Consider the following 25,396-nt stretch of genomic DNA (forward strand, 5'->3'; position numbering starts at 1 on the left):
CTCCCTTCCCCTACCCCTTTTCCCCTCCCCCTCCCCCTTTTCCCCAACCCAATGTATCCGGATCTCTCTCTCACCGGCTCTCGGTTGCTTGCTGGCTTGTTGCGCTTGCGGGCGGAGCCGTGGGCCCAGCTTCTCCGATCCTATTCGTCCAGCGGGAGGGAGTGAGCCTTCCCGGACACATGATTGATGGAGCTGTGTGGAGCGCGGCGGTTTCTTTCTCCTTAGCGTGTGTGCTTCTGATTTCTGTATTTTTTTCTGCCTCTCTCACTCAGGGCGAGCAGAGTTGGAGAGTTGGACTTCTGTGGGACCCAAGTCTGGGCTGGATGGATGGGAATGGGGAGAAGGGGCGACCCATTCGGCCACGGAATCCTTCAAATCCTGACTATCGTCCTGTGCCTCCCAGCAGGTAAAGCAAAGACATTCCATCGCACAAAGAGAAGTTGCAAGCTCTCTGTTTTTTTTAAAGTTGGATTTGCGTGGGTTAAGTGTAGAATGCGTCTGACTTCGGATGCAGCAAAACATTATTCAGCAAGCTGATTTTTTGCAACCAAGATCTTACTTTTTAACACAGCGGATTAGAAACTCTGTGTAGCGTACTTTTAAGCTAACTCTATTTTAAAATAGACCGTCACATCCAATGGATAAGGCTGTTAAAATTGCAAGAAAAGTTTTAGAAAGATTCGTAAAGTTGTGCTGCCATTTGAAGTTAGTGTTTAGGATAGAGTTTTGAAGACTTTTTGTTTTGTGATTGGAACGAGTTAAAGCGAAGGAGACCAGACCCAATACTGTTGGCATCAGTAACCTAGCGATGTATTAGCAGAAATCTTCTCCCCAGTTAATGTGTGAACATTTCCAAAACGCCTCGTTTTCTTCCCCGAACAAATCAGTAGTCTTTTTTTCTCTCTTTTTTTGCCCAGTACACTGAGGGTCTTACAAAGACCTCCACAGAATCGGTCTGTTTTCATTGGGGGATGGGCAGCGCCTGGTAATTTAGTAAAACCTTACAACTTTTCAGAAGTTCGCACTTTTGAAAAGATCGCCTGTGTGTGGACTAATCTGTGATGCAATCTCTTAAAAACAAAATGCTTTAAGTATGCTGATTATTCATTTGGCTTTAATTCATATTGGCAACATTATAAAATCCATTCTAACCATAATCCTGATCAGTATTTCCCAGTTCCTTAATTTTACCACTTGAGGTGGAAATTTAAAAAAAATCCTTAATTGTATCAAACGCCCATTGGGTTTATATTACCACCTATCTGGATAATTCGTCTTTAGATCGGCGAAGAGAGACCTTATATAGTTCCAATAAATCTCTTTTCAACAGCAAAAATCAAAACAACTCGTAGCGCTTTGCAATTAAATGCGCTTTAAAGAAAGCTTTTTATAAACATCCTCCTTCGACCGATTTCGTAAAAAAGTTTTAGTTGCAGATTGCACGGTTAGTAAACACTGCGATGTATAAAAATATTGATTGCACTGTGCACCAGATTGCGATTTAGGCTTTCAGCGGGGAGACCTGATCCAGGAAATGCGATGATAATGAGTATGATTAGGTTTGAAGATCGATGTTTTGTGTGTGTGTGTCGGCAATATATTTCTGATCATGCTGTGTACTGTGCCTATTCACAGTCCTAACCATTTTTTTTACATTTAAAATTCGTGCATGTTTTCCTCTTCAGATCTTTCCCCCCTCTTTTAATGCCTTTTCTTTCTCTTGAGGTCCGTTTAGAGTTTGCTATGTGGGAAAATCGAGCTGGCTCTATTGAAGGCTTTGTAATGTAAATTACTTGATCAAACCAATCCAAATTGACCATTCTCTTTGTGTCAATGGGAAGGTGGCTACTCACTTGCATGTTGTTATAAATATTTATTCTCTGAAAGTTAAAGTTTTATATTGTATTGGGTCTTGAGGAGAGCTGTTAATTTGAACTCATAACCACCCCCGCGACCCTTGATGGATAAAAGGAGTTCTTATGAAAATCCACCATAATATAATTTGTGATTCTCAATTGAAGCAAATATGTTTGATTGTAATTGTTCATTCAGTGAAAACTGCTTTAGAATTGACAGCTGTTTAGAAAACAACTTTCATTCTTTTGTTCTTAAATACACAGTACAATCCTATAATTTGCTTGAATGTATATTGTGGTATTGATTTAAGGCATTTTAGCAAGTTGTGATAGTTACAGAAGTATCAACTGGGCTCCATCTGTGCTTCTACTCTAGTCCTATATGCACCATGTAGTGTCCCATAAATCCTAATCTGTGTCCATGTCAGCACAGCAGCTAAATTGCTATCTCAGGTGTGGGGATGTGGGGTGGTCGGTATCAGTGGGGTTCCGACCCGAAGAGATTCCGACCTCAAGATTCCCTTTCCAGTCCTGCGTAAAGTCCTCCCCCACCATTGAGCACATCTGCATGAAATGCTGTCCGGCAAAGCCGCATCCATCACCAGGGATCCCCACAACCCGGGATGTGCTCTCTTCTCGCTGCTGCCAACAGCAAGCAGGCACAGGAGCCTCAAGACCCACACTACCAGGTTCAGGAACAGTTATTACCCCTCAACCATCAGGCTCTTGAACCAATCACTTGCCCCATCACTGATACGGACTCACTTTCAAGGACACTTCATCTCATGTTTTTAATATCTATTGCTTACTTACTTAATTATTTTTATTATTTCTTTCTTTTTGTATTTGCACATTTTGTTCTCTTTTGCATACTGGTTGAACACCCAAGTTGGTGAGGTCTTTCATTGGCTCTGTTACAGGTTTATTGAGTATGCCTGCAAGAAGATGAATTGAGCGTTGTATATGGTGACATATATGTACTTCGATAATTTTTTTTTGAACTTTGGACATAGTTTAGCCCAACAACCTTCAAATTTTTCCACAGTTGTTTTAAATATATTCAATAATATCAACACCTCAGTATCATGGATGCAATGCTGGGGCTTTACCAGGCATTGATCAGATATCACTTGGAGTATTGTGAGCAGTTCTGGGCCCCTTATCTAAGAAAGGATGTGCTGGTATTGGAGATGGTGCAGAGAAGGTTCATGGGATTGATCCCAGGAACGGAAGGGTTAACACATGAGGAGTGTTTGATGGCTCTGGGCTTGTACTCGCTGGGGTTTAGAAGAAGGAAGGGCGGGGAGGGGGGTGATGGATCTCCTGAAACCCAGTTGAGTATTGAAAGGCCTAGATAGAGTGGACGTGATAGATAAAGTCCCAGTTGGTGTGGTCTTTCATTGATTCTGTTATGGTTATTATTTTGTTAGGGATTTATTGATTATACCTGCAAGAAAATGAATCTCAGGGTTGTATGTGGTGACTTGTATGTACTTCGAGAATAACTTTACTTTGAACATTGAGAGACGGACTCTGGTAATTGGAGAATTTTGGTTCAGTTGTATTGATCCTACAGTCAAATAGCACGCTTACACTTGCCAACTAAGTTCCACTTTGGATACGATGCAAGAAGGCATTTGCTCTCAGTAGGACGCTATTCTATGATGCAGGGAAGGGGAAATAATTGGAAAACGAGCTGCCAAAGTAAATTCACGTGTCATCCATTTCTGAAATGTGACTCTCTCCGAAGTCTTAATCCTAAAGGTATCGGGCAGGGATCAAAATGATCGGTCAGAAACTGCACCCTTCACTTAGTAGCTTATGTCTTTCAAAAGCACGTCCACTCAAAAATTTTGTTTCAAAGTAAAGATAATAAGAAAAAAAACATCATTTGGTTTTAACATTCTGCCTAATGGATTTACTCTAAGGAATTAGGAAGCATTATCTTTCTACAGCTCAATGTATATAATTCAGGAACGACAACTTCCGTGCGTTCAGAGATTTATAGTCCTTGCCTGTAACCAAGAATAACAAAATGCGTCAGTGTTTCACCAGATGGTGGAGTCGTGTGTGCCCCATTGCTTTTAGTGGATTTATTAACTGCCGTGGTGAGGAGTTGTGTTGAGCAGGACAGACCCAGGCTCGGACCTTCCCTGCCGCCAGTTCAGCCCTGGGTCTGAGAATGCGAATAATCTTTGCCAGGGAGACGAGAGGATATCATGCCAGCCAGGGCTCCTAGTACCATTTTGCTTGCTCCACCCCTCAGTAGACATGATTGATATATTGGGCCACAAGGCCGAAGATTTGCCTCAACTGTGACCCCCCTCCTTGGCCAATAATGCCATCACCGCTCAGGACTGAACATTCTTTAGATGAGGCATTGGCAGTAGCTCAGTGAGCGTCATTGCATTTAAGGGGAGGGAAAATTACAGGAATACTATTTTCATAGTGACCTTTCTCATTGGAGGATGAATATTAATTTGGCTGTCTCCATTACTACCCTTAGTGTCCCAATGGGTTAGACTGCAAGTGCGTGAGATTTGATCAAAATTAGGCAATTCAGCCTATTGAGTTTGCACTGGCATTCGATTATGGCTGATTTACTATCCCTCTGAACTGCATTATGCTGACTTCTCCCTGTAACCTTGCACGCCTTGACTAATCAAGAACCTATCAACTTCTGCTTTAAATATACCCAATGCCTTGTCCTCCACAGCCATCTATGGCAATGAATTCCACATATTCACCACCCTTGGGCTGAAAACATCCCTCCATTTCTGTTTTGAAGGGATGTCCTTGTATTACGAGGCTGTGCCCTCTTGTGCTAGACTCGCCCATTATTGGAAACTTCCTCTCCATGTACACTCTGTCGTGGTCTTTCAACAGTTGATAGGTTTTAATGAGATTCCCCCCTCCTATTCTTCTAAAGTCCAGTGAGTACAGACCCAGATTCAACAAGTGCTCCTCATTTATTAATCCTTCAATTCCCAGGATCATTCTTGTAAATCTTCTCTGGACCCCCTCCAGTGTTAGCACATACTTTGTTAGATAAGGGCCCAAGATTGCTCACAATACTCCAGATGCGTTGTGATTTTACCTCAGAGTATTGAGGTTTTGTATGTTCAAGATTTACTCTAGAAACTGCACTGTTAGAGGTGCTGTCTTTCGGATGATCTGAAACCACTGGAAAATCTGGGGTACGATGGGCTGCGTTACATTTGTTCTTTTTTAGCGCTCGCCAGCACCTGTCAGAAATCTTTCCCTTCAACTCCACAGACAAAACGCTGGTGGAACTTAATGGGACAGGCAGCATCTATGGAGGGAAATGGCCAGTCAACATTTTGGCTGAGACTCTTCATCTCAGTAAAAGATGGAGCACAGAGAACAAGTATAAAGAGGTGGAGGGAAGGTGTGGAGCAAGAGCTGGCGGGTGATAGGTGGATCGAGGTGAGGAGGGGTAATAGGCAGACGGAAAGGGTGGGGGGAGAGTGGGAGTAGCACCAGAAGCTGGGAGATGATGGGTGAAAGTGACAAAGGGCTGAAGTTGATAAGAGAGGAAGGTGGAGCATGCAATCAAGCAATGGAGGCAGGCAGGGGAGGTGGAAATAATGAAGGAGGAAACGAGTGAGGAGAGTGTGTGAAGGAGAGGAAAGAGACCGCGAAGGGGCAGAGGTAAGTGTAGAAAGCACTGAGTAGATAGTCTGTTTGACAGTCCATTCTTGGGGAAAAAGCCCGTGCGTGTCAGTGGCACAACATTTGCTGCTAACACTGAGATGCACGGCAATATCCAAAAATACTTCCTGTGCTTTGGGAGCTCCTGTCAGCAAGGAAGGATACCGGTGATGAGGCTCACCATTTCCTGAAAGGTGTTACCACAGCTTTTGGCTGACTGAGGAGAGGAATTAGGATCTCAAACCGTGCTCATGGTTCTTCAAGAACGTCAGGAAGCTATGCCGTTTGGAGATACTGCGGATAAACTATTTTGTCTCCACAAAGTTCTCCAACTCCGCAGGAAGGATAAGTGAACCAGCCTCCCCTCCCAGGCTACATGTTCACCGTTGAGGCTCTACTTACACCCAGCCAGCTGTGTTGGGCAGGCTGCATTGTTCAGATAGGGAACCTCAATCTGTTTTAAACTTAGTCCTGGGAAGGTGCAATTGGGGGACGGGGTGGGGCGGGAGTGTAAATCTTTATGGATGTGCTCAACACCTTCTTGGGGGGAAATAGCAACATCTCCGCTGACTTCTGAGAATCTAAATCCGTGAAGAGGCGAGTCCTTTAGGGGAAGTCAGAGGCTCCATGTCTGCGAGCCAGCTGGAGGCACCCTGTCTTGGGGTTAGAGGACTATGTATATGTGTGAGCGGTTTGGAGGGGAGGGAGGGAGGGAGGGAGGAAAGGGGCTAGTTTTGTTGTTCTCTAGAGCACGGCTGACAGGCTGTGAATGTGTGGTGACCCTTGTGGGCTGCCTCCAGCACATCCTTCCTTAGGTTGTGTTGTCTGCTAACGCAAACAGCACATTTCACTGTAAAGTTTCGATGTACTTGTGATAGATAAATGAATCTGAGCCTGACTGACCACTCAAGGTGGAGAGGGGGCGATCGGGATGGTACAGGGAACCTTGGGTCTGTTTATTAGGAGCAGATCGATCCCAGTGTAAGTGTCAAGATGGAGGCATCTCTTTACAAACCACCTCCCCATGTGAGGAAGGGGCTGCAGTTCCCTCATTGATTCTGACGTGAATGACAAGGCTAATAAAGGCCAAAATTGAGTTTATTGTCAAGTGCACAAGTTAATGAAAATTTTACTTGCAGCAACATCAGAAGCACAGATCTTAAGAAAACCGACATTCACGGGAAACTCGGGAATTAGCATAAATTACATACAATTTAGAACAAAACGTAAACAGAGCCCATTGTAGTGCCAATGGGCCTTGCGTTGCTATACTGAAGTAGTGATTAGGCTTGTGCATTGTGGTTCAAGAAACGAATGGTTGAAGGGATGTAGCTGTTCTTGAACTTGGTGTGGGACTTCAGGCTTCTGCACTTCCTGCCTGATGGTAGCATGGCCTGGATGGTGGGGATCTATGATGATAGATGTTGCCTTCTTGAAGCAGCCTGGTATAGTTCATGCTGATGGTGTAAACAGCACTGGAAGGGAAGGAAATATTGTTGTGGAGATAGCTTGTTGGTTTGACATGGTTTTCTGGGCCACTGGGATGAAAGGTCTGCTTCTGTCCTTGTAGGACTTTATACGGTACTGTCTTTGTCATCGTAGTGCAGGGAGAGAGTTTGTAAATCTGGCCGGAGCGAATGATGCTGGGAATGGTGAGGGTGGGGTGCCGCGGAGGACTGTGTGGGACAGGTGGCTGAGAACTTGTGCCAGTGTGGCGAGGGTGCAGACTCACCCAGCCCTGAGTCACCAGGCAAGGTCATTTGATTCCAAACAACTGGTTTATTGATCATTACAGGATGTCTCTCTGGTGCTTCCTGCTCCCCTCCCTCTCCCTTCCCCTTTTCCCAACCATGATTCCCCTCTCCCTGCCCCCTTCCCACTCAGTCCACAATAGAGACCCATATCAGAATCAGGTGTATCGTCACTCACATATGTCATGAAGTTTGTTGTTTTCTTTTGCAGCAGCAGTACAGTGCAAAATATAAAATTACCACAGTACTGTCCAAAAGTCAGAGGCGCCCTAACAATATATTGCAACGCCTAAGACTTTTGCACAGTACTGTTAAATTATGAGAGGCCTGGACAGAATAAAGAAAGTGGACCGTCTTCCCACAGAAAATAAATTCATACTAAGTAAGGAGTGTAGTTTTAAATTAACTGGCAAAATACTTCTAATTGTTAAAAAAAAGTTATATAAACAAAATACTGGAAAGTTAGTGAGTTTGTTAACTCAAAGCTGAAAGAAGGTTGGAGGCATAAAACTCTAATCTATCCAGAAAGATTCTTGCCTGAGGTGCCTGTGAGACTTCAGACAAGAGCAAGAGTTCTGCTCAGCTTCCTTACTGGGCTGCGTTGAGACAACAGGGTTAGTGCGGCCTGCTGTGCTGTTACTGTTTTGATTCCATGTTCAAAAAGAAACACCATATGAATGTCTTATTTGTCGAATAGCTAAGGGCAAAGAAGGGCTTTTATATCTAAGGAATATAATTTGCTGTCATATAAACCTTGTAGAAGTTTCTCAGCTGATGACATAAATCTATTAAATGCTGTAATAAGGGTCATCAGCCTCTGATATTTCATGATAAGTTGTATCTTAATCACGTCAGTCCTTAATCCAGTTGTCTGTGCACCGGCTGAGGACTCCCATCACCGGATTCAGATGACAATTATGAGATAGCGATGCTTTGCGGTGGGATTTGTAATACAGCCCGAATCTCTCAAATTAGATCGTGGTCCCCTAATCAGTGCCAGGTATCCATGTGATCGAAATGCTGCTTTCTGATTGAGGAATTGACTCGTGGCGGCTGTTAGGCTGGGAAAGAGTAGTGGAGACGTTACAGAATGGGAGGAGGCTGTTTGGCCCTTCTTACTCTTTGGAAGAGATTGCTAGATCTCCAAGTAACCCCACAAAGTCATAGAGTCACGAAGCTTGCTGATTATATTGCCCAGAGAGCTGGTCCCATCTGCCTGGATTTAGTCCTTAGCTCTCGAAACATCACCTATCCATAGACTTGCCTCAAGGATTCAAAGTACATTTATTATCAAAGTATCTATGCAGCATACAACCCTGAGATTCATCTTCCTGCAGGCAGCCACGAGACGAGAGGAACCATGGAACCTGTTCAGAGAAATGAAATATCAACCTCCCCCCCCCCAACATGCGGGGAGGGGGGAAACAAATCATGCAAGCAGCCCCCCAAAAAAATCGTGCAAACAGCACCAAAAAGCAAACGAAAAACGCAGAATATAAAACACAAAGTCAAAAGGCATATTTCAGTTTGGCTTAGTGTTTATTATCTGCAGGCCACCCTGATTCAAAATCGCCCAAACTAACAACTAAAAAAGGGAGCAATCAAGAAAAAATAGACACGTCGTAACGTATTTCAGTCCACAATCCCCAAACAGCATTGATTAAACCTTGCTCCGACGGCATTGAGGGAGAGGAGGATCATTCAAACGCAGGGACCTTCCTGCAGGAGCAGTGAGCGAGAAGGAGAGACAGAGAGAGAGACTATCACATGATTCCCCTGGCAGCAGCAAGCGAGAGGCTGGCAGGCAGCGCTGAACACTCATTCACTCTCATCACCCGCCTGGACGATATCAGTCCTCCTCGACGCTTCAGTCGGCGAGATGGATGAGAAATAGTGTCGATTGTGGTCACGCTCCCCGTCTCCAAGCTTCCCGGCCTCCAAGCTACACACCTCGCTCAGGGCCTCATGGAACGTTCTCGGAGACAGCAAATCGCCAGGTCGCTCAATCGGCCGGAAAACACACCGGCAGAATGTAGAATGTGGCTCCAACGGTTGCAGAACCACATCTGAAATAAATGGAAGACTCAAAAGAAATGAAAGGAGTAGCTTCGTAAACCGTCTTGAGAATGTCACGTTTGATAACGTTCACTGGTACCATCTTCCTTTGCCTTTCCATATCTAGATGGCTTTTAAATGTTGCTAAATGAGCTCACCTCTATTTCTGGCAGCTTATTGCAAATACACCCCACTCTTTGCATGAAAGAGCTGTTCCTGATTCACCTTTTAAATCTCTCGCCTCTGATCTTAAACATATGTTCTTTTGTATTTGGTATGTCCTCTATGGGGGAGAGCGTATGTCCTTTCACCTTATGTAGGCCCCTCAAGGTCTTGTATACCACTAACAGGTATATATGTGGAGGTTGACAGTTTTATTTTTTCAGGTGTATTTTTGGGTTCCTCATGAATGCCCATGCTGAATAATTTTCCATGCATTCAGTCCGTGCTTCCTGGATCAATCCGTATTCCCACACCACCTTTAGGACTGTATGCTGTTTTAAACTCAGCCAGCTCCATCGTGAGCACGAACCTCCCCAGCGTAAGGACATCTTCAAAAGACGATACCTCAAGAAGGCGGCATCAGTCATCCAGGACCTCACTATTCAGGACATGCTCTCTTCATGTACAGGAGATAACAGAAGCCTGAAGACCCAGACCCGTTATTTTTGGAACAGCTTCTTCCCCTCCGCCATCAGATTTCTCAACGGTTCATGAACTCACGCACACTACCTCACTATTTTTGCAATGCATACAAAATGCTGGAGGAACTTAGCAGGCCAGGCAGCATCTGTGCAAAGAGTACAGTCCACGTTTCAGGCTGAGGCCCTCCAGCAGGATTTGTTTGCGATTGGATCACTATTTTTGCTCTCTTTTTGCACTACTTATTTTTCATAGATACATTTCTTAATTTATAGTATTTAGATCATGAGGACACTCAGTCCTCGTTTATTGTCATTTAGAAATGCATGTATTAAGAAATGATAAAACGTTCCTCCAGAATGACATCACAGAAATACAGGACAGACCAAGACTAAAACTGACAAAAACCACATAATTATAACATATAGTTACAACAGTGCAAAACAATACTGTGATTTGATAAGAGCAGACCATGGGCACGGTGAAAAAAAGTCTCAAAGTTCCGATAGCCCCATCATCTCACGCAGACAGTAAAAGGGAGAAACTCTCCCTACCATGAACCTCCAGCGCTGCAAACTTGCCGATGCAGCACCCTGGAAGCACCCGACCACAGCCGACTCTGAGTCTGTCCAAAAGCTTCGAACCTCCGATCAGCCCTCCGACACCGAGCACTGAACACCATCTCTGCCGAGCGCTTTGACCCCGGCCTCGGCCGCTGAGCAATAGGCAAAGCCGAGGATTCAGGGCCTTCCCCTCCGGAGATTCTGGATCGCACAGTAGCAGCGGCAGCGAAACAGGCATTTCAGAAGTTTCACCAGATGTTCCTCCGTGCTCTCACATCTGTCTCCATCAAATCAGGATTGTGCACGGCTCCCTACTTGACAGATAACAGATATTCATCACCGGAGTGACCACTGCACGCTGCGTCGCACCACCGTGTTCCTCTCACATATATATTGCGCTGTACTGCTACTACAAAACAGCAAATGTCATGGTTTTCAGTACTGTGCAAAAGTCATAGGCTCATATATATAGCTAGGGTGGGTAAGATTTTTACACAGAACTGTACTCATCAATGAGGAGCGGAGAGTGAGTCTGTAACTGCAGCAGGAGCCAAGGGTGTTGGAAATGGCAAGGGAGGAGGGATGTGGGACAGGTGACAGTGAAGAAGTTCCAGGGCTGTGGGGAGGTGTGGGTGCAGACACACCCAGGCCTGAGGCACCAGGTCAGTTGATTCCAAACAATTGGTTTATTGATCATTATAGAATGTCTGTCTGGTGATCCCCACTCCCTCCCCTCTCCCTTCCCCTTTTCCCAACCATGATTCCTCTCTCCCTGCTCCCTTCCCCACTCTCAAACACAACAGAGACCCATTCAGAATTGGGCTTATCGCTTACATGTGTCATGAAATTAGTTTTTTTTTGCGGCAGCGGTACAGTGTAATACATAAAATTACTACAGTACTGTGCCAAAGCCTTAGGTGCTCTAGCTATATCTACATGCACAGCCCTGTATGACAGTGATAACAAGCCCTGATTCTGCACTGTAGCTTTAACTCGCCATGGTAGGTTACCACATTCTAGGAAAAAGACGTGATTGCACTAGAGAAAATGCGGAGATGTACTTACTCACCCTTTGTGACACAGAAAGACATTCAGCCCACTATGTCCCCTGCTAGCTCCTGGCAGAGCAACCCCCATCAATTACATTCTCCCCCCCCCCCCCCCAGTTTCATTCTGGGGCACATACAATAGACAATAGGTGCAGGAGTAGGCCATTCAGCCCTTTGAGCCAGCACCACCATTCACTGTGATCATGGCTGATCATCCACAATCAGTACCCTTTTCCTGCCTTCTCCCCATATCCCTTCACTCCGCTATCTTTAAGAACTCTATCTAACTCCATACCTGGCATTTTCCTCTTTAGTTCTTCTGCTATGTAGGGTCATAGAGAACTACAGCACAGGAACAGGCCCTTTAACATTTCACCTTTCACTTAACCCCTGACCTCTGGCTCTTTCCCAATCTCAGTAGAAAATGCCTGAGTTTATTCATAACCTACACTTAGGGCAATTTGCAATCATTAAGTGCCCAACAGACAAGTCTTCAGGATGCAAGAGGACATGTCAACACCCTCTCAGAAACCCATGAAGTTAAAGGGATGCTCCAAATAGACTGTAGGATCAAACTCGGGGCACTAGATCAGCAATGATAGAAACATGGAGGCTCTGAGGAAAGATCGGATTGGCTAGGGTTAGATGGGAAGCTAAGCTGAGACCATAGGGATCCTGATAATGTAACCAGGAAGGTCCTATTTTCTTTAGCAGTGGGGTCAAAAGCTAAGGGGCATAGATTTAAAGTTCTTGCAGAGGGATTGGAAGAGAAAGTACTTTACACACAGTAAGTGTTAAGGATTTGTAGTGATGGAAAGAGGCGAGGTTGAATTCCTCATCATGTTTGAAGTACGTGCCCAGGTATGTTTTCAGAGCTGTGACCTGTAGGACCTGGTGGTGGAAGATGAGACAATGCTGAATTTACCTTTTCAACCAACAGACTCACGATGGGCTGAATGGCCTCCTCTTAAAAGCGAGGGAGATTCGCTTTATTTGTCATATGCACATCAAAACGTTGAAGTACACGTGTCAATGACCAACACAGTCTGAGGATTGGGTTGGGGCAGCTTACAGAGTCACCATGCTTCCAGTGCCAAGATAGCATAATTAACTAACTCTAACTGGTACGACTTTGGAATGTGGGGGAGTAAACCCACGCGGTCACAGGGAGGACATACAAACTCCTGACAGACAGCAGTGGGCATCAGTGATCGCTGGCAGTCTAATGTGATTGTGCTAATCACTAGACTACAATGCCGCTCTTTAACTAGGTCGTACCACGGAGGCAATGTGGTTTTTAATTCTGAAAGTATCAAAGGATTTTATAGAGAGAAAAGGGTAGGGCATTCTGCAGACTACAGAACTTGCCGAAGAATGCACTTGTATATAATCTGATTTTTAGGTGTTGGCTTCAATTCTGGATTAGTTCTCCTGCTGCCCTTTTAGTTTTGAAATATTTCCAGTGCTATTTTCCATCCACGTGGGAGAATCCACAGGAGATAAAATAACAGAAATATGAAATCAAAATTGCTGGAAACGTTCAAAAGGTCAAGTAGCATCTTGGGCCATATAAAAACCATAAACGCTGTAAACATTCAGATCTTGTGACATCTGTGGAGAGACAAACTAATTTGGATCAAAGACCCTTCACCACAATTTTCCTGGTATTTCCAACACTTTCGTATTTATTTCAGATTTCTGGCATCTGCGGGATTTTGATTTTATAGGTGGTTGTGGTTTCAATTTAATTTATTTCCTGATGATGCTTACTCACAACAGTTCTGAACTGCTCCTTCATCAGGGAACAACTTCTAACTTTCATCCTTGAGTTCCTGTTCTGAGACTTGACTGCTAGCCCCAATAGTGTAGCAGTTAGCGTGATGCTGTTACAACTTGTGGCATCGGAGGTTGGAGTTCAATTCTAGCGCCGACTATAAGAACAGGTCTATAAGAAGTTTGTACATCCTTCTCATAAGTACATGGGCTTCCTCTGGGCTTTCCGGTTTCCTCCCACGGTTCCAAGACATGTCAGTTAGAAGGTTAATTGTTCGATGTAAATTGTCCTGTGATAAGACCAGGGTTAAATATGTGAGCATGGCCAAATGGTTAAGGCGTCGGTCTAGTGATCTGAAGGTTGCTAGTTTGAGCCTCAGCTGAGGCAGCATGTTGTGTCCTTGAGCAAGGCACTTAACCACACATTGCTCTGCGATGACACCGGTGCCAAGCTGTATGAGTCCTAATGCCCTTCCCTTGGCCAACATCGGTGGCGTGGGGAGGGGAGACTTGCAGCATAGCATGGGCAACTGCCGGTCTTCCACACAAGCTTGACCAGGCCTGCGCCCTGGAGACTTCCAAGGTGCAAATCCATGGTCTTATGAGACTAACGGATGCCTATATATAAAAAAATGGGTGAGTTGCTGGGCCATGCGTCTCGTTGGGCCAGAAGGGCCTGCTTTGCGCTGTCTCTAAATCGGGGTCTTGCAATCTTTTTTTTTATGGCATGGACCCGTACTATTAACTGAGGGGTCCGTGGTCCCCAGATTGGGAATCCCTGATCTAAATAAAATAAATAGAAAGTATTTATCCAGTTAAAAAGTCACTGTGCAGAGGGGGAAAGTGTTGGCACTTTGGTTCAGTATCTTTTTGTTCAAAGAGTTAGGGTTCTAAATTGTGGGGGAATTAAGTCAGAAAATGGATTTTTGACTTCAAAGTGGAGTTTGAAGACAAAGTGTCTCCACACTCCCCATAATCACCTCCATCAACACTTTCAGAATATCACGTACTCACATATGTTGACGATAGGGTTTGCCAGCCTTGGGTTGGACCCTCTATATAACTAAAGCTCTTAATCCTTGCATTTCCTGCCATGGATACAGCGTGCAACAGGAACATTGGAGATGCATGCAGCCAAAGCCCATTAATTGGGCAGTTCTCTACTTGTGTGATAACTCAAGCTTTATTTCACCCATTCATCAGTGACAGGTAATCTTTTCCTAACACTTCGTGCTCTTGTTGAGGAGAATGTACAACCTCCTCACAGACAGAAACTGGAATCGAAGCCCAATCGATGGCTGCTGGCACTATAAAGTTCTGGAAGGTTACAACATAAAGTTCCTACTCCAACTCAGTGCCTCAACTAATAAACTAACAAATGCATCTAGCAGCAGTTGGTTTGGATGGGACAGATTGGGCGAACAAAGGGAGTACGATTGTTGTGAGGGTGTTTCTATTAGTAGAAGATTCTAGGATCTGAGGGCAACCACATCCTTTAAAACGGAGTTGAGGAGCAATTTCTGCACTCAGAAAGAAATAAATCCGTGGAATTGCCACAGAGGGCTGTGGAGGCCAAGTCATTGGGCACATTGTAGCTTGATAGGTCCTTGATTGGTAAGGCATTTGAGGGTGATAGAATGAGGTTAAAAAACAAAATCCTGACCCGGATCTGGGCCATACCTTCCAAATATCCGGACCTGCCTCTCATTTTTTTTTTGCACTAGCTTACTTTCCCTTTTCTATTTTCTATTTATGATTTATAATTAAAATTTTTAATATTTTCTATTGATTTGTACTTCAGGGAGCACGAAGAGCAGAATCAAATATCGCTATGATGATTGTACGCTCTAGTATCAATTGTTTGGCGACAATGAAGTATAAAAGTATAAATCCACCAGGATTTATTGGTGGAGCAGACTTGAGTGGCCTTGTGATTTAAGATCCAGTCCTGAATCTGGGTCTCGGTTAGAATGTCGACTGTTATTTCCTTCCATGGATGCTGCCTGACCTGCTGAGTTCTTCCAGCGTCTTATTTATGTAACCTAAGATGTGGATCTCTGTTTTTCTCCACAGTTAGCTGCCAGTGCAAGATCCTGAAGTGTAATTCTGAGTACCTGTCGGCCACGTCCGGACTACACCTGGGTGGGGAAGAGTCGGTAGAGTTCTGTGTCGCGCTGCGGGCCTACTCTCAGTGCACCCGGAAGACGGCTCGCGCCTGCCGCGGGGACCTGGCATATCACTCCGCCGTCCACGGCATTGAGGACCTCATGAGCCAGCACAACTGCTCCCGGGCGGGGCCAACCCGGGCGCCCGGCCGCGCCCAGCCCACCGCGCAGGACTTCATGGTGCACTCGGACGCCCCCGAGACCTGCAGCTACGAGAAGAGCCTGTCTCAGCATGGGAGGAAGGCCAACTACACGCACTGCGGCCTCTTTGGCGACCCGCACCTCCGCACCTTCTCTGACGACTTCCAGACCTGCAAGGTGCGGGGGGCCTGGCCCCTCATCGACAACAGCTACCTGTTCGTTCAGGTCACCAACGTGGCGGTCGTCCGGACCTCCAGCGCCACGGCAACCAGCAAGGTAAGAGCTAGTAGTCACAGAGTCACAGCACAGAAACAGGCCCTTCAGCCCATCTGGTCCAGACTGACCACAGTGTCCCTTCCAACTAGTCCAATTCCCCCACATTTGGCTCATATCCATCAAAATGCGTTCTATCCATGTACCTGTCCAAGTGTCTTTTTTTTTTAAGTTGTTAATGTACCTGCTTCAACCACTTCCATATATGGACCACCCTAGGCCTAGCTATGTATATGTGCCTCAGACTTTTGCACAGTACTGTACATGGAGACGAAAGGTTTAGAGGGATATGGGCCAAACAGGCAAATGGGGATTTGCTTGGGTTGGGAACCTTCGTCAGCATGGATGAGTTGGGCCGAATGGCCTGTTTTCTGTGATGTGTAGCTCCATAAATCTGTGATGAGGGATTGAAACGAGAAATTTCTTTGCACTAAAGGTTACTTATTTCCAGTGTTGGTTTATTACCGTCCCTTGTACCAAGATACAGTGGAGGTCTTCTCTTGTACACTGTTCATACAGATCCCCAGAGGGCTGAATGTGGTCAGCTGAGACTCACCCGTTTCTGGGCACAAATGTGGGTTGGGTGGGGACACAAAGTCGGGGACACAGGATCAGCCATCATATTGATGGAGCTGATTTGAGGGGCTGAATGGCCCGTTCCTACTTTTATTTATTACGGTTCGGGTATGAGCGAAAAGGAGGCTTTACAACCCGTGAGGTTGACCCGAAATACGTCATGGACACTGAGGAACGTTTTGTTATAAAATGCATACACGCAGCATCGAAGTGGTTCCATCGGGTCCATCCTGACCCCTTTGCACATCGACACTGATCACATTGCACACATTGCCCGTTAAATGCCTCTTAAACGTAATGATCCACTGTCTCGTAAGGCAATGTGTTTCAGACAGCCAGTTGTGGGGGCCAAGTCATTGGGAATATTTGGAGTGGAGGTTGATTGGTTCTTGATTAGTAAGGGTATCAAAGGCTACGGGGAGAAGGCAGGAGAATGGGATTAAGAGGGATAATAGATTGAATAGGAACACAATTACCTAATGCCTAATTCTGCTCCCATGTCTTATGGTTTTATATCAATTGCTCTCTCTGTGACAATTTCCCCCAGATCCCTTTAATACTCCTTCCTCTCACCCAGGAGTTCCCAAACTGGGATCCACAAACCCTTTGTTTAACGGTCCATGGCATAAAAAAGATTGGAAACCCTTGCCTTGACTGTGGCCTGAGTTTTGATACTCCTGCTATGGTGTGGGTAAGCAAAAGAGACCAGGCCAGTGGAAAGACACAAGAGATACCCCCCCAGTACAGATATGTAATGGCTTTACACTTGGACAACCTCAGTGGTTATAAAGACTAGCTGTATTTGTCGCACATACATCAAAGTATACAGCGAAATGGTCATTTTGTGTCAAATCAAACCAGTGAGGTTTGTGCTGGGGGCAGCCTGCAGTGTGTCGCTACGCTTCTGGTACCAACATAGCATGCTCACAACTTACTAAACCTCACCCTCTCTCCAACTTAGTCCAGAGTCAATCTGTGGTTCAGTAGTTCCATTTAATAGCAGAGAATGTATACAGTGTACAACCTGAAACTCTTGCTCTTCTCAGACGTCCATGAAAACAGGATACCCCAAAGAATGAGTGACAGTAAAAGCATTAGAACCCCCAAAGCCCCCCATACTCTGGGCAGTGAACCTTTTTAGTAGGAGAAAGCTCTTGGTGACTCGCTCCTTCACACCACCTGGCTGAGACCTCAGTCTGAAGGCAGCCTCTCCGAGTACGACTGTGACACAAGGCTGGTGGATGAACCTCAAGCTCTTCGAGTGCACTGGAAAGGTGTTGGAAGGTCTGCCAACAGAGCAAACTGTTGGGTACCAGGGACGCCACTGTAGCGTAATGGTTAGCGCAATCACTTTACACTACCCGCAATCACCAATTGGAGCTCAGTTCCCACCGCGGTCTGTAAGGAAGTTGAACATTCTCCCAGCGACTGTGCTGGTATCCTCCCACATTACAAAGACATACAGTGAGTTTTGGACATGCTGAGTTGGTGCCAGGAACATGCCAACACATGCGGGCTGCCCCCAGCTCAATCCTGGACTATGTTGGTCGTAGGCGCAACACGACATGTTTCACTGCGTGTTTTGATGTACATGTGACAAATAAAATTCACCTTTAGTCTTTTCCCTGCGTGTTCATGTGTGTATCTAACAAAGGCCACTGTTGAATCTGCTTCTACCACTACCAGTGGCAGCCTGTTCCGTGCACCCTCCACTCTGGGTGTGTGTTTTAAACAAAACTTACCCCGCACATCTCCTCCAGACATTCCCCTTCTCACTTTCAGTGCCTGTCCTCTAGTATTTGAATGAAGGGAGCCCTGGTTGGTTGATTCCACATTTTCTGTAACGGTTTTTCTAGATCAGAAATAATTTCATTGTGCTGTGGGACACCCAGAGGTTGCTGAAGGTGCTACAGAAATGAACCTCTTTGTGAAACTTGGCAAACTCTCGGGCGGCCTGGTAGCGTAGCAGTTACCACAACACTATTACAGTGCCAGTGGAAACTGGGTTGGGTTCCTGTGAGCTTTTTGTACATTCTCCCCGTGGCTGCATGGGTTTCCTCCACGTGCCTGGCTTCCTCCCACATTCCAAAGATGTAGGTCACATGGGTGTAACTGGGCGGCGGAGGCTTGCGGACCAAAAGGGACTGTTACCATGCCGTATCTCTAAATCTAAGTCTAAATTCTTCTTAAGTGCACAACATCATGGGCTGAAGGCCCGTACTCAGTTTTCGCATCAGCCCGCCTGTCTGCCGTCACGTCCCACACCCGGCCCCGGCCGCGTTTCCATCTGCAGAGTCCCGGCGTGGCCTGCCCGCTATTAAGGCGAGTTAGGTTTGAGCACTGTGCCACGTACTCACTCAATGGCTGGATTTTTGACTCTCTGCCAAGTGTGATTAGGGGAGAGGACACGCTGAGTGAACCTGCCTGTGTTTTCATGTTCGGTGAAGGATAAGATCCGTTCGCGAGCTGACAGCCCGGAGAAAGGCGCTACCTCATCCAGAAGTAGACAACCTGTTAATGTGATCTTGCAGATAAGAGTTCCCTTTCCTTCCCCCTCCTCTTCCCTCGCAGTGTGTTTCTATATAAGCATCTAACTGCTGAAATTCAGCACAACACGATAGTTATTTTCTGCCTATCTTGTCTGCCCCATGACTGAATGAATTTTAGATACTGGAATCCCAGTTAGAAACAACAATACCAGATGGAATGTATTTCCAGTTGGAATTTACTTTCTTCCAACCTGCATCTTCTCTCCCCTCCTCTCTTAGCAGGCCCGATGGTAAATCCCACAGTGACGCTGACCTGCGAGCGATAGGGAAGTCTTAAGTGGCTCTTATAGTTTACAGGAGTGGCAGAGTTCAGATATGTCTCTACCAAAGGCAGTCTATGGCGCTCCTTTTCTCCGCTAGCCTGTAGGTCACCCTTGGGCAAGGTGTAACACTTGCTTAGTCCCCCTGATCAGGGTAACGTGAAGCCATGGGAGCAGGTTGTACGAGCAGCTGGTGCATGTCACAAATCCTGGTTATGCGACCACTGACGCCAGGCAGTCAACCACTGAAGAGTATTGATAATGGCTGGGGGCCCCCGTCTAGTAAAGACTGTGCCCAGAAGAAGGCAATGGCAAACCACTTCTGTCAAAAGATTTGCCGAGAACACTCATAGTCACGGAAAGACCATGATCGCCCTCGTCATACGACAGGGCACGTAACGAATGAACAATTTTACAGAGGGCTGTGGGATTATAACAGTGGCATTCTGGGACTGTGATGAGGGACAGGGATGGGGAGCGGTGGGTTCATTAAGAGTGGTGTGCAAATGGCCAGATTTGTCTGTGTGGGGAGCTAGCTCGTTCCTTGAAGCCAGCCATGAAGAGTAAGCCGATGGGGAGAGACACTCCACCGATGCTTGGGCACCAGAAAGTGAGAGGAGTCAATTAAAAGAGCAGTTTTTCTGACCCAGACATCCATCTCTAGCTCTTACGGATTTGAGGTGCTCTGTGGGCTGGTTTCAAATGGCCAAGTAACCTGATGGGGTTGAAAGAGAGTTAGTACAGCCCAGGAACAGGCCCTTCAGCCTGTCATGTGTGTGCCAGACGCAATGCTGGATTAAACTAATTCTGTTCTTCCAGTACATGATCCATAACCCTCCCTTTCATGTACCTATCGAAATGACACAGTCATATCTGCTTCCTCACTATCCCTGGCAACCCATTTCAGGCCAAATACACTTAATGGAATTCGCAGTTTTCCTCCCTATTATGTAATGCATTGTAGTCCTGTTGCATAGTTAACAAATTTCACAATATATGCCAGTGATATTAAACCTAATTCTGATTTATCTATTCCAAGTGCTTCTTAAATGATACTTTTGTGTCTGTGCCAGATTCAACCACATCCCATTCCATACATTCACCACATCTGTGTGGGAGAAGTGGCCCCTCAGGTTCCTCTTAAATTCCCCATCTCTTCCCCCCCACCGGTTTTGGATTGCCCCTACACTTGGGAAAAGACTTGCCATCGCCTTATCAACACCTCGCATCTTCTTTAAACACTTCTACAAAGTCATCGCTCACTCTTCCACGTTCCAAGGAATAAAGGCCTATCTTAGTCTGCAGCCTCTCCCTCGAGTCCTGGCAACATCCTTGTAAATCTTCTCTGCACTCTTTCCCAGTTAGACGTGCCGTTCCCGTGACGAACGCTGTACATGTTACTCCAGGTGCAGCCTGGCCCATGACTTGTACAAGGCTTTTATATACTACCCTGGGGAAATGCTTCTGACTGTCTCCCTTATCTGTGGCTCTCAGAACTTTATAAACTTCTATCAGGTCTCCCACTGAAGAAAACAACCCAAGTGTCTCCAACTTCTTCCGGCTCATACTCTAATCCAGGCAGAGTCCTGTCAACCTCTTCTACATCCTCTCCAAAGCCTCTGCGTCGTTCCCGTGAAGGGATGACCAAGTGGTGGATGGATTAGAGTCCGGTCCATAGAGGGCTGATCTCCGAATAAACACTTCTCAAAGACGCAGTGTGAATCTGGAAGCCTCTCGGCGGAGGCTGTTGGTTGTTGAAGCTTTCACTACGGGGGCTGATGTGTTTCTTGTCAGGTTCAGGTGATTTGGGGGGGCGGGGGCGGGGGGGGGAACGCACACTAATGCAGCAGTTAGCGTAATGCGATTACGGCGTCAGTGACCCGGGTTCGATTCCTGCAGCTGTCTGTAAGGAGTTTGCATGTCCTCCCCGTGCACACGTGGGGATTTCTCCAAGTGCTGCATTTCCTCCCTCATTCCAAAGCCGTACGTTTTATTAGGTTAGTTCGTCACAGGGGTGATTTGGGTGGTGCAGCCTCACTGTTACTGTGCTGTATCTCCAAATAACAATAAAGCTGAAAAGGTGCACCCAAGAAATTGATGGAATTGTAATTCTGTCTCTCCCTTGGTCTTTCCTCAGACAGAGCTCTAGCTTTCTTACCTCACTCCTTTCCTGTGAACTGCCAACTTTCCCTGAGTTGGCTCATAGTTATAGTTATACAGCATAGAAACAGGCCCTTCAGCCCAACACATCCATGCCAACCAATGTGCCCATCTTCAGTCCAATGTGTCCATGCCAACCAAGGTGCCTATCTACAGACCAACACGTCAATGCCAGCCAGTGTGCCTATCTACAGCCCAACACGTCAATGCCAGCCAATGTGCCTATCTACAGCCCAACACGTCAGTGCCAGCCAATGTGCCCATCTACAGCCCAACACGTCAGTGCCAGCCAATGTGCCCATCTACAGCCCAACACGTCAGTGCCAACCAATGTGCCTATCTTCAGTCCAATGTGTCCATGCCAACTAAGGTGCCTATCTACAGGCTAACATGTCCAAGCCAACAAAGGTGCCCATTTAAGCTCATTCCATTTGCCCACACTTGATCCCTATCTATCTCAACCTTTCCTATTCTTATACCTGCCCAAATATATTTTAAATGCTGTAATTACACTTATCTCTACCACTTCCTCTGCCAGCTCTGCGTGGTAAAAGCTGCTCTAAGATTGTATTCGTTGTTAACACAAACGACACATTCCACAGTACTTATTGTTTTACGTGTGATAAATAAATCTCAATCTGAAAAACTTGCCTCTCGGTTTCCTGGTAAATCTTTCCCGTCTCACCATAAAACAGGGGTTCCCAACCTGAGTTCCACAGACCATTGCTTAATGGTATTGGTCCATGGGAACACCTGCCTTCAACCTCTGCCCTCTCTTTCTTGATTTCCCCAACTTTGGCAACTCTTCGGACCTGTAATGTCCTCCCTTCCACTGGTTGGATCCAAGTATCAGCTCCTTCACTCCGCATCACCTCTTTATTTATAAACACGAGGAAGTCTGCAGGTGCTGTGAATCCAAAGCATCACACACAAAATGTGGGAGGAACTCAGCAGGTCAGGCAGCAGCAATGGAAATGAATGAATAGTCGATGTTTTGGGCCAAGACCCTTCAGGACTGAGAAGCGGGGTGGGGGGGGGGGAATGGCACCAAAATAAAAAGGTGGGGAGAGGGGAAGGAACCTAGCCGGAAGGTGATAAGTGATAAGGCAAGTGGGTGGGAAAGGTAAAGGGCTGGAGAAAAGGAATCTGATGGGAGAGGAGAGTGGACCATAGGAGAAAGGGAAGAAGGAGGGGACCCAAGGGGAAGTGACAGGCAGATGAGAAAAGGTCAAAGGTCAGAGTGGCACATAGAGAAAGTGGGGGAGAGGGATTTAAAAAAAAATTTGTGCTTTGGTGATCTGTGTTTTATATTCCCGGTTACTGACTTGCAAGCTGTTTGTTCTTGCTGCATTCTGCCCAAGTCCCTGTTCTTCCCCACTGCCAGATTGAGATTCCTGTCATTTTATCATTGCTTTGTGGAACTTGTCTAATGCTGCCCACTCAGGCTCCCTCCACAGAGGACGATAGGACAATGCTGCCACCTGCTGTCAGAACCAGGCACTAATTCAAGTTACAAACAAGAGAAAGTCAGCAGATGCCAAGCAACACACAGAAAATACTGGAGGAACTCAGCAGGCCAGGCAGCAACTATGGAAAAGAGTAAAAATACAAGAGAAAATCTGCAGTTGGTGGAAATCCAAGCAAATCGTACAAAATGTTGGAGGAACTCTGCAGGCCTGACAGTAACTATAGAAAAGAGTAAATAGTTGACGTTTCAGGAAATGTCAACTGTTTACTCTATTCCATAGATGCTGCCTGGCCTGCTGAGTTCCTTCAGCATTTTATGTGTGTTGCACTAATTCAAGTTAACTAATTAACCATTGGACCAGGATATTTTCCAGTCTAATGTGTTTCTGGCAGTTCTAATCCGGAAAGAAAAAAATAGTTAATGAACGTTTAGCACTTTTTAAAAATATTTACAATCTTGTCCATAACAGCTGAGAAAGATCCATTATGAGTAATCCACAGCACAGTATGGGTGGCAGGGTAGCTTAGCGTCTTCACAGCACCAGTGAGCAGCATTTGGGATTCAACTCCCATCGCCGTCTGTAAGGAGCATTTTTATGTTCTCCCTGTGAACACGTAGGTTTCCTCCTAGTGCGGGTTAGGGTTAGTAAGTTCGTGGGCTTGTGGTCTGCCCCAGCACATCTCAGGCAGCACTGGCCGCTGGCAAACATGATGTATTTCACTGTATGCTTTGATGTGCATGTGAAAAGTAAAGCTAATCTATTTATCCCAATCCAGTGGCTCCAGCCCCTCAGTTACTGGTATGGGTTCATGGCATTAAAAAATGTTTGGGAACCCCTACTCTATCTATCCCAATTGCCAGTTCCCTATTGAACAATAATTATCCCTATGGAATGGGAAGATGAATGCAATATCTCTCTCTCTCTCTCTCGCTCACTCAGTTGACGTCAAGAGTGAGGGGGATCAGTGACTTGCACTCTTGCTCGGCCTGGTGATGATATAAAACCAATTTCCCTCTAACGTATGGGTATCTGGACTCACAGGCAACACAGAGAGGAAAAATTCAAAGTAAATTTATTATCCAAGAACCGTATCTAATCTTGAGGTTCCTCTTCCTGCAGGCATTTACGGGGGGTGGTGGGGGGGAGTCGGAAATAGAACAGAACTTTCTGAAAATCTGTAAATAAACAGACTGAGGTTGGCAAACAACTGAAGAGCAAAAGAAGATAAACTGCAAAAATTTTGTTTTTAATTCCTCAAGGCACAAAGCAGTAACTTGGTATTTATTTCCATGTGCACCCTAAGCCATAGAAATTATGTTCAGTTTTACAACAAATCCCACATAAGCATTAGAGATTTCAGGTATAATCCAAGCATTGGTATAGGTCATTTTAGGTAGAGTACAGGCCATTTTGGGTAGAATACAGGCGTAGGTATGGGTCATTTTGGTTAGAATACAGGCATAGGTGTGGGTCATTCTGGGTAGAATACAGGTGCAGGTACGGGTCATTTTAGGTAGAGTACAGGTGCAGGAATGGGTCATTTTGGTTAGAATACAGGCGTAGGTTTGCGTAATTTTGGTTAGGATACAGGCGTAGGAATGGGTCATTTTGGGTAGAATATAGGTGTAGGTTTGGGTAATTTTGGTTAGAATACAGGCGTAGGAATGGGTCATTTTGGATAGGATACAGGTGTAGGTACAAGGCATTTTAGATAGACTGCAAGCATAGGGACAGGTCATTTGATGCAACCTATTCCACATATTGCTTCACTGCAGTCTCCTTCCACTGTTCCCCGTCTTGATCAGATTGATCAGCAAGAAGAGCTGCTTCCTCACAGCTGCAGAGACCCAGGTTCATCGCTAACTGCAGGTCCTGCCCTTGTGGCGTTGGCCCATTTTCCCTGTGACCATGTAAGCTTCCTCCAGGTGCATTGATCTCCTCCCATGCCCCAAACGTGGTGGGTTAATTGACCATTAGAACTATCTCCTAGTGAGTGGGAGAGTGGCAGAAACTGGGGGGAGTTGATGGGGTCATGGGGAGAATACAGTGGTGTTAGTGTAAATGGATGCATGATGGACAGTGCACATCAAATGGGCCGAAGGTCCTGTTTTCATTCTGTACATCTCCCATCTAAGTATTATCAGTAGAAACTTACTCCTTCCTGCCTCTGGTTTTCCAGCCTTCCCTGAAATACATCTGCACAATTCACAACAATCTTTCCCAATGTGAGTGATTCAAATGAAGCAAAAACGTTCCCCGGAATTCTCTCTCAGTTTACAACAGCCCAGGGGTTCTGTAGTCAGTCTAATGTGCCTGGATGTATTGCATTGGTTGCATTATTGGAGGCCTGCTGTATTAAATTGGATGAAGAACTCACAAATCTTTTTTTTTTCTTTCTCTCTTGCTCTCTCCCTCCTTCCCGCTCTCTCCCTCATTCTACAG

The 25,396-nt window shown here is 45.7% G+C and overlaps 1 protein-coding gene across 2 annotated transcripts in view; it reads left to right on the forward strand.

Moving 5' to 3' along the window:
- Window positions 1-25,396, forward strand: part of LOC134355752 (repulsive guidance molecule A-like) — a 68,135-nt gene that overhangs the window by 35,841 nt on the left and 6,898 nt on the right. For both annotated transcript variants that reach the window (XM_063066109.1, XM_063066107.1), the window contains exons 3-4: window positions 273-406; window positions 15,435-15,943. In XM_063066109.1, coding sequence (XP_062922179.1) covers window positions 273-406; window positions 15,435-15,943 — 643 coding nt within the window. The remainder of the gene's footprint in view (window positions 1-272; window positions 407-15,434; window positions 15,944-25,396) is intronic.

Source organism: Mobula hypostoma, chromosome 13 (genome assembly GCF_963921235.1).
Source record: "Mobula hypostoma chromosome 13, sMobHyp1.1, whole genome shotgun sequence".
NCBI lineage: Eukaryota > Metazoa > Chordata > Chondrichthyes > Myliobatiformes > Myliobatidae > Mobula > Mobula hypostoma.